Source organism: Vidua macroura, chromosome 8, assembly GCF_024509145.1.
Source record: "Vidua macroura isolate BioBank_ID:100142 chromosome 8, ASM2450914v1, whole genome shotgun sequence".
In the NCBI taxonomy this organism is placed as follows: Eukaryota; Metazoa; Chordata; class Aves; order Passeriformes; family Viduidae; genus Vidua; species Vidua macroura.
The window spans coordinates 3,714,450-3,728,860 of NC_071578.1; the positions used below are offsets into that span (position 1 = coordinate 3,714,450).

The 14,411-nt window shown below is 43.3% G+C and overlaps 1 protein-coding gene across 2 annotated transcripts; it reads left to right on the plus strand.

Moving 5' to 3' along the window:
- Nucleotides 1–1,191: 1,191 nt before the first annotated feature.
- On the plus strand, nucleotides 1,192–13,554 carry OAT (ornithine aminotransferase). 2 transcript variants are annotated; one of them, XM_053984126.1, is made up of 10 exons: nucleotides 1,192–1,214; nucleotides 4,985–5,211; nucleotides 5,699–5,923; nucleotides 6,044–6,139; nucleotides 7,789–7,916; nucleotides 9,215–9,337; nucleotides 9,984–10,112; nucleotides 10,772–10,885; nucleotides 11,654–11,798; nucleotides 12,668–13,554. In XM_053984126.1, exons 1-10 carry the CDS (start codon nucleotides 1,207–1,209, stop codon nucleotides 12,826–12,828), a joined length of 1,356 nt encoding a protein of 451 aa, XP_053840101.1. In that variant the 5' UTR covers nucleotides 1,192–1,206; the 3' UTR covers nucleotides 12,829–13,554. The 2 variants fall into 2 exon arrangements, with proteins under 2 accessions (XP_053840101.1, XP_053840102.1); XM_053984127.1 differs by lacking the exon at nucleotides 1,192–1,214 and adding an exon at nucleotides 1,759–1,906.
- Nucleotides 13,555–14,411: the final 857 nt, after the last annotated feature.

Below are 14,411 nucleotides of genomic sequence, written 5' to 3' on the forward strand. Positions count from 1 at the left end.
TATACTCTGCTCTTGTGAGATCCCACCTGGAGTGCTGGAGCAGGCGCAGAGGATGGCATAGCAGTAATTACAAGGATGGAACTCCTCTCCTGTGAGTAAAGGCTGAGAGAATTTGAATTGTTCAGCCTGGAGAAGAGAAGACTCCAAGGAGAAGTCAGAGTCTCTTCCAGTGCCCAAAGGAGCTCTAAGAGAGCTGGAGAGGTTCTTGGGACAAGGGCATGGGGGGACAGGACACAGGGAATGGCTTCCAGAGCCAGAGGGCAGGGTTAGATGGGATATTGGGAAGGAATTGTTCCCTGGGAATGCTCCCTTGGAGCACCCTGGGATAGTGGAAGGTGTCCTTGTCCATGGTAGCAGATGGAACTGGATGAGTTTTAAGGTCCTTTCCTGCCCAAACCAGTCTATGATTTTTTTTTTTTTTTGCTAAAACCAGAATGTATTTATGAAACACACCTCACAGTTCCCCTTAAACACCCAGATCTTCTGGTTACAAAATGCTCTCCAGGTGTAATTTAGCTCGGGGAAAGGTCAGGGTTGTGCTGGCTCATTCCAGCCTGTCCCTGCTCACCTGCTGGTCCCAGCTCAAAGCTCCTGCTCAGAGAACTCCTGGACCTCACTCCCCCCACGTTCCCTCCCTCTCTCCCAAGGCAGCAGAGCCTGAAGTTCGGGGTTCCATCAATTCCCTTCCAGGCAGAGAAGGACAAGGCACGGCAACAATGGATGGACCGTGACAGACTGGGGAGGAGGTTGGTGCATGTAGGCAAAAACACCTGGCACAGGAGCTCCGTGAGCAATTCCTTAGCAACCTCAATGAATCCTTGGCTGTTTTCCCGAATTATTTTCTGATAGCCATATCTTAAAAGATTGGGGAAATGCTCATGCACATCTCTTGGGAAGAGAAAGGTCAGAGTTGAGCACACAGAGAGCACTTGTCATCACATCCCTGGGGAACCTGCAGCCGCCAGCAGAGATACCACCACCATCCCACACACTTCCTATTCCCAGGAATGTTTTCCCAATTCCTCTCAATTTTTTTGTCAGTGCTCGCCCTTTTCTACAGTGACTTCCTCGAGGGCACAAGTGCAGATGAGCGGTGACAGCGGCGGGAGGGCGCGGAGGCGAGTGTGTGGGGCTCTGTGGCTACAAAGATTGCTCTCACGGCTAATTCGGCAGAGCGGAGACAAGCCCTCAGTCAGAGGGACGGGGATGCCTGTGTGAGGGATGAGGGAAGGTGGTGAGGGAAGGGGGGACGGGATGAGCCGGTCCGAGGGCCGGAGCCCTCAGTCTGACGACCGGAACCCTCGTTCTGAGGAGCGGGATGCTGGTGTGAGGGAAGGGGAAGGCGGTGAGGGAAGGGGGAACGGAGCCGTCGCTCTGAGGGTGCCGGTGTGAGGGACAGGGGAAGGCGGTGAAGGAAGGGAGAACGGAGCCGCCGCTCTGAGGGCCGGGGTGCCGGTGTGAGGGACACGGGAAGGCGGTGAGGGAAGGGAGAACGGAGCCGCCGCTCTGAGGGCCGGGGTGCCGGTGTGAGGGAAGGGGAAGGCGGTGAAGGAAGAGAGAACGGAGCCGCCGCTCTGAGGGCCGGGGTGCCGGTGTGAGGGCCGGGGGCACCGCCCCTGAGAGCCTGGAATGGGTGGGGCCCTGGCACGCGCGCGCCCGCCAATGGGGAGCCCCCGCGACAAGGGGAGGTGCCGCAGCGCGGGGGCGGTGACTGCCAATCAGCCCCAACAGCCAATCGGCGGGCGCAATTACGGTGACGTCAGCCAGGCAGGGCGGGGCGAGGAGCGGTGACAGTGGCCCGCGGCCGCATCCGCCTCTTATCCGCGGGCCCCGGCACCGGCAGCACCTCCGGCACCGGCAGCACCTCCGGCACCTGCGGGCGCTCCGGCACCTCCAGCAGCACCAGGTACGGCCCGTCCGGCCCTCGGGGGCCATGTCCGCCTCTCTCCGGGCCACCGTGCCCCGGTTCTGTCCCGCCGCAGCCGGCCCCGTCGGCAGGGCCCCGGGAGCGCTGTCACTGCCCGTGGAGCGGGGGAGGTGACAGTCCCTCCCCTCCTCTGTGCCTGTGTCAGCCCCGCTCCGCGATGCCACATCCCTGCCTCTGCACTGTCTTGGAGGGGAGATGGCCAGCGGGATCTGGTATTTCACCGCTGGGTTTATTGCTTTTCCTTTATTTTGTTTTTTGTTTGTTTTGCTGGAGAAAAGAAGGCCCAGAGGGGACTTTATCCTTTCTGTAACTCTCTGAAAGGGGACTGTAGCCAGGTAGGGATCGGGCTCTTCTCCTGGGTGACAAGTGACAGGACGAGAGGAAACGGGCTCAAGCTGTGCCAGAGGAGGTTCAGGTTGGACATCAGGAGGAAATTCTTCCCTGGAAGGGTGATTGGACATTGGAAGGGGCTGCTCAGAGAGGTCGTGGAGTCCCCGTCCCTGGAGGTGTCCAAGGAAGGGCTGGATGTGGCACTCAGTGCTCTGGGCTGGGGACAAGGTGGGGATTGGGCACAGATTGGACTTAGTGATCTCAGAGGTCTTTTCCAGCCTCAGTGATTCTGCAGTTCTTGTCTGCCAGCCTAGGTCCTGAGCTGTTCCTGCTGTGGTGCTGGTCTGCACAGGTAGCTTGGCATGTCCACACTGATGTCCCCCTGCTTGTCCCCTTGAGCGTTCACCCCTTTGACTCAGCTGGCAGAGGCTGCAGTGAGGCACCGATTGCTCTCTGCCCTGTCAACATGAGGCTGATGTTTTCATGTGTTTGACAACACCCCCCCTTTAGCTTGGGGTGTTTTTCAGTGTCAGGTTCATACAACCATTCAGTTTACCTGTGCAGTCTGCAGGCTCCTGTCTGGATAATCTTGCTCAATAGCTGAGCAAAGCTGTTCAGCTGTTTTACAGCTGTGTTTTCAGTGGTCTTCTATTCTGATGCAAGACCTCTTCCAGTTGGTGTAATTTCCTGGCTTCTGATTCCTGTACTGCCTGCTCCAATGCATGATCATGTTTCTCACACTCGGTAATGAGTTTGATTTTATTTCATTTTGTTTGATTGGATTTTTCTCCTTATTATGCCCCTCCTCTTTCCTGAAATTTCTGTTCACCTTGTCCTGCTGATCATCAACCCCAAATTTTCCCCTTCCTATTAACTCCAGATTCATCTGTAATTCTTAGCTCTTCTCCATGTAATCTTCCACACTTGGCTAAAGTGATGTGGCCTCACTAGCACAGTTTGCAGGGCAATTCCCTTAATGGAGGAAAGAGAGCTTTAAAAAAAATCTGATTGATATTTTCCAATATGCAAGAAGTCAAGCAAGAACCTCAAACTGAGGATCTGTGGTCCTTCATGCAGAGAGGTACCTCTGATGCAGGGCAGATGAGAGTTTAACTTCTTTGTACCTTTCCTTTCAGGAATGTCTGGAAAATCTCCAAAATCTAGAAGCTTTGATAGGATTAGCTGCTCTGCCATGGAGGTGTGCCAGGGGCCAGGATGTCACAGACCAATTACATTTTAGGGGTTGAGCAGGTTGAAATTTTGAGTCATCAAAATTTTTTCTTGCACAGAGAAGTATTTGTCTTTTTTGTTTGCTAAATCCTTGAATAATAGTCTTGAAAAGTATTAACACAAAGGGGTAATTTTTAACAGCTGGAGACATGCCCAGAGTTGTGCAGCATTCAACTCTTCCTGGAATGGAGAATACTGACTTCCTAAACACTTGGATTTTGGTAGATGGAGAAAAGTCTTTTGGCATTGGTCAGAAGTGAGGAGCAGAAATGTAATACCTGAGGAGTCTGCTGAAAGAAATGCCTCTCTGTTCAAAGCAGCACATTCAGGGTGTGGATTTTTTCCAAAATAAATTAGGGATAAATCCATGATTTACTACTTCTGTCTTCTGCAAGCAGCCTGAAACAACAGCACCTTTGTGTAAGCCATCCTTGCATCCTGCTGTTGGTATTTAGGGTAGGTTTTGCAGTCTGCCTCTGTTAGGTGGTGCAGCAGTGTCCAGGCTGCTCAGCTCTTCACTCTGCTGTGGAGTGTGTTACTGGGAGGCTGCATTTGATAAGCAGAGCACTTGTTGTGATCTGTGATCCTCCTCTGGGGATTAAACCTTTTGCCAGTTTGTAAGTGTGATGTTCTGTGAGACCAGAAACCTGAGCTTTGGGAACTCCTGGCTCTCTGCCGTTCCCTGCTGTGGGAAGAGCTTCCTCAAACAGCTTTTTAAGTGCCAGCTCACGTCCTCCTCTCTGGGAAGTATCTTTATATTGACTGAGGTGCAGGCATGGAGAAGAAATCAAAGTGCATTTTCCTCATGAGATCCTGCCCTCAGATTATCCCTAAATGGTGAAAGTACAAGGTTATGTATTCAGGGAAAATGGCTGGGAGAATACAGAGTGCTCTAATGATCATTAACATCTGATCTATTCTTAATTTTCCATCTATGTTTTGATCACAGAATCCCAGAGTGGTTTGGGTTGAAAAGGACCTTCAAGCTCATCCAGTGCCATCCCCTGCCATGGGCAGGGACACCTTCCACTATCCCCATCCAACCTGGCCTTGGACACTTCCAGGGATAGCCAATATCATGGAAGTTTGTGACATGATTTGTCTAATGACAATCTGGTAGAAAATGGGCATTTCAATAGATCAAGAAATTTGATGAACTTAACTTTCTTACTGTAGTTTATATTAGTAAATCAGAATTTAAGGCATAGTGAAAAAGGAACACTTACAGGAAAAATGATGTAATTATAGTTCATAGACTTGCTGAGTCACACAGTTTAGTTTTCTTTCTGTTTCTGTAAGTATAGAGAATAGAAAAAAGGACTTGTTTGATGTTAATCCCACATTAATTTATACTTCATATAAGCTTTCTTCGTAGAATTGCAAAATAGTTGAGGAACCTCTAATCCTGGCAGTAAAACCACTTCAATCGTGTCAGACATTTCTTCTGAAGTGTTCTTAGTGCTAATTATTAACTTCCTTTATTTTTTTCCCCTCCAGACCCGTATCAGAATTCCTGAAGTCCATCATGCTTTCCAAGCTAACCCGCTCCCAGCACCTTGCTGTTCTCTGCCGAGGTCTTCATTCCTCCCTGAGCTCTGCTACCTCAGTTGCTCCCAAAAAAACCATTCAGAGGCCTCTCTCCTCGGATTTAATCTTTGAACGTGAGGCCAAATATGGTGCTCACAACTATCACCCACTGCCTGTTGCTCTGGAAAGAGGAAAAGGTATTTTATTTAGATTTTTTCCTGGAGATGGTAGAGGCTGTGTGGCTGTGGAGGTCAATGAGAACACGGCAGAATGATTTTGACTTGATTGATTTCTGAATCTTTGTTGGGTTTTCTTTTTGGTGGGATTGAGATCATTGATGAAACAAAGATAGCAAATTGTTGATTAGAGAGCTGGATCATTATGCATAAGGGCACCTGAAAAAAATTGTGGTGTCTCTAAAATTATACGGGGGGTTGATAATTTCCAGAATAACTCAGCAAGAAAAATTTTAAGCAACTTAATTTCTTCTGTTACCTTGTGTGGAGAGGTTTAATGTTAATGTGAGAGGAAAAGGTGCATTGGAACCCTATCTATGTCCTTGAGGGCTGTTCATATATTATCACTTAATTTAAATTCATTCTGGTTTTAATTATGTTTGAGGAGCCTTTTTTGGTCTTGTGTCTTCTTTTATTTTGTGTACTGACCACAGGTATGTTTTCCCAGGTGTTTACCTGTGGGATGTTGAAGGTAGGAAGTATTTTGACTTTCTGAGTGCTTACAGTGCAGTCAACCAAGGCCACTGTCACCCAAAGATTGTGGATGCTCTGAAAGCCCAGTCTGAAAAACTGACCCTGACATCCAGAGCATTCTACAACGATGTCCTTGGGGAATATGAGGAGATGGTCACCAAAATGTTCAATTACAACAAAGTTCTTCCAATGAACACAGGTAAAGGAATATTTTGTTTCCATTCTTGTCTCTGAGATTCAATGGTTGTATAACTTTTTCTGCTGCACTGATGGCCTGTTTGACGTGCAAGAGTGATAATGTTACTGCTTTATGTTTTAGGAGTGGAAGCTGGAGAAACTGCCTGTAAACTGGCTCGGAAATGGGCCTACACTGTGAAAGGAATTCCAAAATACAAAGCTAAAATCATTTTTGCAGGTATGTTAAGTGTGTGTTACGAGTTGAGGACTTGAGGATCTGGACACTGGGTTACTGGGAGGCAGCCTGAAGTCACAGGGAAAGAAAGAACATCCAGTCCTCCATGCTCCTTTAATCACTTAAAGTGCAGTACTTCTTATTCCTGAGTTGTTGTTCCTACAAAACTTTTTTGTGGTTAATTCCTCAGATTGGTGTCACACCTCTCACAGATTGCACAATAGGGTTAAGCTTCCCTCTTGGCTTCACCCTCCAGGGCTTTTGTCCTGCGTTTTCCAGGTCTTCCAGAAACTGGCATTAACCCAGTAAAGCCATACTGGAGCCTTGATCATACAATGAAGGTAAAAGCAACATTGCTAAAGTAAATAATGAACCCTGATTCTCTGGTGGGATATTTCCTCCCTTTACCTGCCTGCTCTGCTTGGCTCTGTAACAGGGAGAAGTTACCAGGCCCTGAAGAGACTTCTGATCTTTTTAAAGAAAAAATTTAAAACACCACATACAATTAAAAAAATTCCTATATTTAGTATTCTTTGGTTACAGATAAAGCAATTTTGTTAATACTAATTTTGTTTAAGGGCTCTACATTTTAGAAAACTTTTCCAGAATAAAGTTTATTATTTAAAAACTGACCTTTTTTTTGTAAGCTGCAAGTACTATTTTTAACTTCTGGTACATAAAAAAGCCATAAATGTGATTAGGCAGCATTTATAAATTGCAGTGCATACTTGAATTTTACTTTTTGGTTTTTGGAAATGAATAGGTTTCTTAATTTTTTTTTTTTTTTCATCTGGGAATTCTTTGAACAAATATTTCTCATTTTTTATCTTGTCTATATATTTAATTTTGCTCTTCAGACAACTTTTAGTAAGCATTTTCTCATTTTCCTAAAGGGGATGTTCTCCCCATTTTTGCAGAACAAAAGCTCTTTTGGATAGCTAAGAAATGGCTTTGAACATCAGTTTAGAGAACTTGACACAGACTCTGTGCTGGACAGTGAGCTGTGAAGGCTGAACCCTTAATCTTCCTTGGTCTCATTAGCACCTTATTATTGATTAGTGAGGGTCTCTTGTTTTAACTGAATATTAAAATGAAGATATGATTGTCTTGGTAACGGACATGGCAGCTCCTGGACATTTTAACAGATGTTTCTAAATAAAATAGTGCAAATCACAAGATTTTTAGATATGTAAATAGTTTCTTCTGTATCTTTGAAATGCACAGAATTATGTTTTAGGCTTACAGACAGCTTTATTTTTAGGACTTAAATTATTAATGGTGTTTGTCTTCTCCCTTACATTTTATAAGTAATAATTGCATTAAAGCTGAACATTATTAATAAAAAGATGTTATCAGAGTTATTTTCAATTTTCCAGACTACTAAGAAAACTTAAGGAAATTATTTTGTATATTTTTGTATATTTTATATGTATTATTTTGTATATTTTAGAGTATAATTTTCTTTTGGTTTTTGATATAGCAACAGAGTGTATTTATGGCATCAATGCAAAATGCTAACAATTAGGAGAGGGATGCTAATATCTTGTTAAATAACCCTTAAAATGCATCACCAAGTGGAAAGTGTGATGTCCTTTAAAGTGTTCTGGCTCTTGGTCAGTTTTGTAACAATTTCCCTCCTTTTTTTTTTTCAGCTGGCAACTTCTGGGGCAGGACAATGTCTGCCATCTCCAGTTCTACTGACCCATCCAGCTATGATGGCTTTGGACCCTTCATGCCAGGATTTGAAGTGATCCCATACAATGATCTACCAGCTCTTGAGGTATTTGACAATTTTTTGTTCATTTGTATGAAATAATTTTACAATGTCTCTTTGGTAAATAGCAAGGAAAATCAGAAGTTTATACTTTGAAACACGTGCTTCGACACTGAGATATCTGTAAGTAGATGTATATAAGGAATGTGTTCGTTATCATTATGGATAGGAAATGTGGGAAAATTCTGTTTCAGTTTTGGTTTTCAGTTATGCTTTAGGATGTGAAAGAAAAACTACATGATCCGTTTAATTTCCCAGCCACCTGATCTAGTGGAAATGTCCCTGCCCATGGCAAGAAGTGGGATGGGATGAGCTTTAAAATCCCTCCCCACCCAACCATCCTGTGATTCTATGACTAGAATTCACTGCAGTTGCAAATATTTATTACCAGTTTCACAGCATCCTTAAAACCATGCCAGGCTGCTGTTTCACTTTCACAAGCTCCTGAAGTGCCAGTGATTCCCAGTATTTCCCTGTGTTTTCTGAGGCTAATCCTGTCAAGCAGGTGAGGAGGGGTGACCTTGATTAGGTACCATTTCTGTGAGTAAAAACCTCTGTACCTGTTGGGACTGCTTCATACAAGTGAGTGGGTTTTGGAGACTGAGGGATTATAGGATTATAGGATTATTTCTCCTTGGACTTGGCTTAGGGGACACAAAGGTCTCTCAGTGGGCTACAGCTGCAGTGTGGAAAAGCTTGGTCAGATCTGAACCTACATCAGGCTGCCCATGGTGAAAGGCCTGCAAGTATTTGATGCCTTCATTAGAGCTGAATTCATTCTGGTCCTGGGGCAAAGCTGAGAAATGCTGTACTAAATTCCTGCTGGGAATCATTCATCTCTTGTGCCTCGTGGACTTCTATCTAAACCTTTTTGAACTTGATAGTGCAGGAATGTACCTGTGAACTTTGCTTTAAGGTAAAATTGTTCTGGAGGGGCTCAATTCCTTTTTTGTTTAAGGGAAGAGTTGTTTGTATTGTATGGGGTAATATGAAACTGAAGGTATTTCTGAGGTGATTTGTGAACTGATCTGATCAAGTGCTTTGCAGTTCAAAACTGGGTTTGCAGTTTGCAAGGTTTGTACCTTCCCAAGCCAGCACCGCAGCTGATTTCACACTGCCAACGGTGACGCAGCGTTGGAACTGCAGTGGCACTCGGAGAGAGCTGCCTGACAGGAATGCTGTTCTCATCCTTTCAGGAAGAACACCAGGCCTAGAATCAGGTTCTGCTACATGTATTTTCTGTATTTGACCTGAGTAAAAGCTTTTTCTTTTTGTCTCTCCTCTCCCTGTGTCAAATGTTGCAGCGGGCCCTTCAAGACCCCAACGTGGCAGCTTTCATGGTGGAACCAATTCAAGGGGAAGCAGGTGTGATTGTTCCTGACAAAGGCTATCTCACAGGAGTGAGGGACCTCTGCACAAAACACAACGTGAGAATTCAGTGTAGCATTAAACACTTAACACTGCACTGCAGGGTGTAACCTGTAAGGTCACCCTGCTATGCAAGGTGTAGAACTTTATATACTGTTTAATAATTCCCTTTTCTTTCTGTGGAATAATGCAGGGATATCTCTTGTGTTTCCTGGTAATGTCTCACTAAAAAGTACTTCTTAGCAGTGCACATTTTTCACTGTTTCTTACTATTGTCACTGATTTAAGTTTCTAATTATTATTCTTCAACTGGACTTATTTTAGATTAATTTAACTTCTAATTTCTTTTCCACATTATAAGTTTCCAATTACCATGGCTATCCAAGACCTTTGTTGCTGATGTGCGTAACTGCTATCAAGAATCAGTAACAATAATGGATCACAGAATGGAAACACTGAGGAAAATGGTTATCAGTGATCTCTGATTTAAAAATCAGTGGTTTCTCTGTTCCAATAGAATTCAGATTCCTAATTTGTAAATGCTACTCACAATTATTTTCATATCGTCAAAGGAAGACATTGACATATTATTAATAAAGTTGTCTTCATTATTGCAGTGATACCTCAAAAAATTGTATTAGAATTGGGTTAGGAATGACAGTGAAAGTAATGCCCTGGTCTATTTGGATTTTCTTCTCTTTAAAGGTTCTGTTTATTGCTGATGAAATACAGACTGGTTTAGCCAGAACAGGGAAAATGCTGGCTGTTGACCATGAAAATGTGAGACCTGATATAATTCTTCTTGGAAAGGCCCTTTCTGGTGGCTTATACCCTGTGAGTACTAAAGAAATACCAATAATTTAAAGTAGCATAAAATTACTCAAACATTTGTTGAATAATCTTTTTTTCCTTAGTCATCAACACTGAAAATCTGCCAGTTGGAAGAACAATAAATCTGATGTTTGTTGTACTTGGAAATTGTTGTTTGCAAGACTAACTGTGATTTATGACCAGACAGTCCAACTTGAGAGAGACATAATAAAATAATGGAATACCAAATACTACCTTTATAGCTGAAAAACTGGCATTATTTCACTTGTCTGGCATGCCTGCATGGCTGATTTTATCCTCTTGGAGTGACTTAAATTCCTGCTGATTAGGCTGGAAATTACAATGCCTTGAACTATTTTGGCCAACTGACAGGATTTCTGAGTTGTTAAACCATGTATTGAAGCTTAAACTCTTGAAATAATATTCAGTTTGGAGAATTCCCCTCAGCTGTTACTGAAAGTTGTGTTACCACTACAGCTGAGAGTGTTTAAGGGATTAATTATGGGATTGTCAGATCTGCTATTCTGTATACAGAGCTGGGAATGTAAATATAATTTATCACCATAGGCTGAAAATTTCCTGAGCTCTGAGGGAAGGTTTGCTTTAGATATATTCAAGTTTCCTGTTCTAAGTATGTGAATTTGCTGTCCTTCCCATTTTAGGTCTCAGCAGTGCTGTGTGATGATGAAATTATGCTGACCATTAAACCTGGTGAACATGGATCCACATATGGAGGAAATCCATTAGCTTGCCGTGTGGCAATGACAGCACTGGAGGTTTGTGTGTGGGGCTAGAGATCTGGAATCCAAATTAAAAAGGGTCTCATGATCTTTGCTTAAATAAATGGTATTATTTTTTCATGCTAAAAGTAGAAATCCAGCTTTAAATAAGAATGGAAATTTGGTAGTGATTATCTGTAGATCATAAAACAATTTTTATTGGAAATGTGGCCCACTTCATGTGTTCTTATAATCTTAATGTCTTAAATGTCAAAATAAGATTCATCTAGGGGAAGTTTCAAGGAAATTATGTAAATTTGGCCAAATACCTTCATTAATTTCATGAAGACATTTTGAAATTGGCTTATTTTACTATATCAGCAGAAGCTGCTGTTCTGTGAGCTTGAGAACAGGTATGGATCTCGAACAGAAACTACAATGTCCTGTCCAGAAGGTGCAGTTCAATTATTTTGTGGTTGCTTAATTGACTACATTGATGCAGGTCACACAGAAAACCTCATCACTACCCAGAACTCAGACTTGGAAAGATTCAGAGCCTTCAGATGTTTACTGTTTACTTGCAAATAACAGCAAACAAAGAGCAGTTAATTTAGAATAAAATTTCAAAGACATTATTGTTTCTTGTAGACATGAATGAGTAAAGGCTCAATACCAACCTGCTGGGACTTGCAGCCTGTGCAGGGACGCTGTGGCTGCAACAGCTTTTGTGAATCAGCAGGTTCAGAGTCATGATCCATCCTTCCCCATGGTAAATAGAACAAATGCAGTGCCTTTCAGCTGATTGTAGATCTGACTTCTCTTTAGGTAATTGAAGAAGAAAATCTGGCAAAAAATGCAGAAATAATGGGTAATCTGCTAAGAAGTGAGCTCATGAAGACTCCGTCTAATATTGTAACTGCTGTAAGAGGAAAAGGGCTCTTAAATGCAATCGTAATTCGGGAAACCAAAGGTGAGGAAATAAAATCAACTGCACAAACACAGCATGGAGAAGTATTTTTCAACTTAAATTGTAGGTAGGGGATGGCATGTAGCCACGATGGCTATGATACTGTAGTACCCCCTGAAAATTGATTTAAGTTACTGTGTGCCATTAAAAATAGGGTTTTAATTGAAGAAAAGCTGAACAATTGTTTTTAAATTATTTGAACTCTTTTATGATTTGATAATGTTCAAGCCTGATGGTGAACCTGCCTCCCAACAAGTACCTTTATCTCTCCTCTTTGGAATAAAACTGTTTACATCTGGAACACCAGTTCCTGCCAGATTATGGGAGCATGGGCTGGGATTAGTTGTTTTCAGAAGAGTTAGAAGAGTACAATGAATACAGGAGGGTACAAAGAAGAAAAAAATTAATGATGGAGAACAAGTTTCTAGGGAGAAATTATATGAGAATAATATCGAATTGTATCAGAAATCTGAATATCAAGGGATACAGTGCTGCAGGAAGGTGGTGTCATTTTCTACGATGATGCACTGAAACCCAGGTTACATAAACATAACCTTGTCTGAAGTCCTGTCCATGTGTTCCCTTACCTCCTCCTCACATGGTTCCCCTTTTAAAATTTATTTAAAAGTCTAACTGAGTGCCAGACAAGCACTGAGCTGTGAAGGAGCAGAACTCAGTGTGCTGAGGCAAAGGACAGCTCTGGAGCAGCGTCACTCTGCGCTGATTCCGGAGAGCTGCTCCGAGTGACCTCTCCCTTTGTGGACACCCTGCATCACTTCTCTGCCAGCTGGCAAGGTGTGACACCTCTTCTGCTGTGCTGGGAACGTCCTCAATGTCCTGCTGATGTTCTCCCTCCCTCCCTCCCGTTGCAGACTACGACGCCTGGAAGGTGTGTCTGCGGCTCCGCGATAACGGGCTCCTGGCCAAGCCCACGCACGGCGACATCATCCGCCTGGCCCCGCCCCTCGTCATCAAGGAGGATGAAATCAGAGAGTCCATCGAAATCATCCACAAGACCATCCTCTCTTTCTGAAAACATGGCTCTTAGAGCCTGGCTGCTGACTGGTCCAAGGGGCTGTGTTGAAATGTCTGTGATGAAGGCCTGCTCTTGAAGCAAGCATCTCTCATTCCTTTTACCTAAGAGGACCTGACTATTAAACATAGCTGTATCTATAAATTTTAATGGCTCTGTAGAAAATACAGAATGATTTTAAAGACTTTCCAGTTTTGAAATACTTGGAAATAAACTTCTGTATGTACTGAACAACTAAGTTGGAATATTTGAGGGAGATACCTGTAGAAATCTGCTTAATTGTTATAAGTCTTGGCCAAAGTTAAAAACGTGATTTATATATATTTTAGGTTGCCTTGCACTCTCATATTACTTTCCAAAACATGGCATTTGGCAATTTTTGCCTCTCAGCAAAATGTCTGTAGGATGGAAGCACTTATCATTGTGGGTGAATTTGTGTTTTTCATGTGCAGCTTGACAAAAATTTCTAATGCTGAAGGTTTGACAAACTGGGTGTTATGCTGGTGGACTCGAGAAGCATCGAGCTGTGTTCTGTGTGTACAATATTTTGATTGTATGACAAGATATGCTGTTTTCAAGCCTGGTCTCAGTGTTTGGCTTTGCAATCTTGTAAAACAGATCTGAACATTTAGATCTGTTTTCACTGTTATAAAAGTTTTTATCATCTGGATGTTTATATTAAAACATGTTTTGCATTAAAAAAAATACGTTGATGTGTAATGAAAATACTCTGAGTCTTCAAAAAGAGCAAACCTCATAGAAACTTGGAGGTTTTCATTTTTCCTAGCTGGTTTTAGCTGAACTAAACCCCGATTAATCACACAGTGCAAAATGTTCCCTTTGCTGAGCATAGGGGTTAAATAAAGTCACATGCTCATACTGTGAAGGGGTAACTAATCCTTTGGGATTTGGAAGGCACCAGGACCGTGGCCAACGAGGAAAGGAGGAGTGTGGGAACCCGGGGCACAGGGAGTATTTCTATCTGCTCTGAGGGGACCCAACCCCCAGAGAAGCACTGACTTTGACCCTCATTCATGGAGAAAGCTTCCAAGACTTCAAGATAGACTAGAGTCCACAAAAGTGTGAAATAGATTATAGAGAGTAGTATGGCATGTCACTTGGGTGAGAAATTCAGGTTTTGGGATTTTTAGTTGCGTTGTAGATGGGAACAAGATGGAGGTTTTAGGGCAGAGGCAGGTTCTTCTTCTTTGCCTTGTTCTTCCTTCTTCTTCATGGGTTTGGGTGATGTCTTGTAATTGGGCAGGAAGTCTGCATTGCGGGCTTTGAGGGATCCTTTACTGGGTTAAAAGGGAAAATAATCTAGGTGCCATTTCTTAATTGGATAGCTTAGTCTTAAAAGACCTTGTAACAAGAGATAGTTGGCCATTTTTGTGGTGCTTTGCCAGCGTGCAGAGTCTGGTATAGACGGTGTGCAAAACTTTAGATAAGATAACAACAAACAAGAAGCTGAAGACCGAAAAAGTCCTGTGTGTCTCATTTTCCTGACACAGAACTGCTCCAGGAGGGTTTCCCCTCGACAGGGGAACCCCCAGGGAGGGGCCCAAGAAACCAATAGAGGAGGG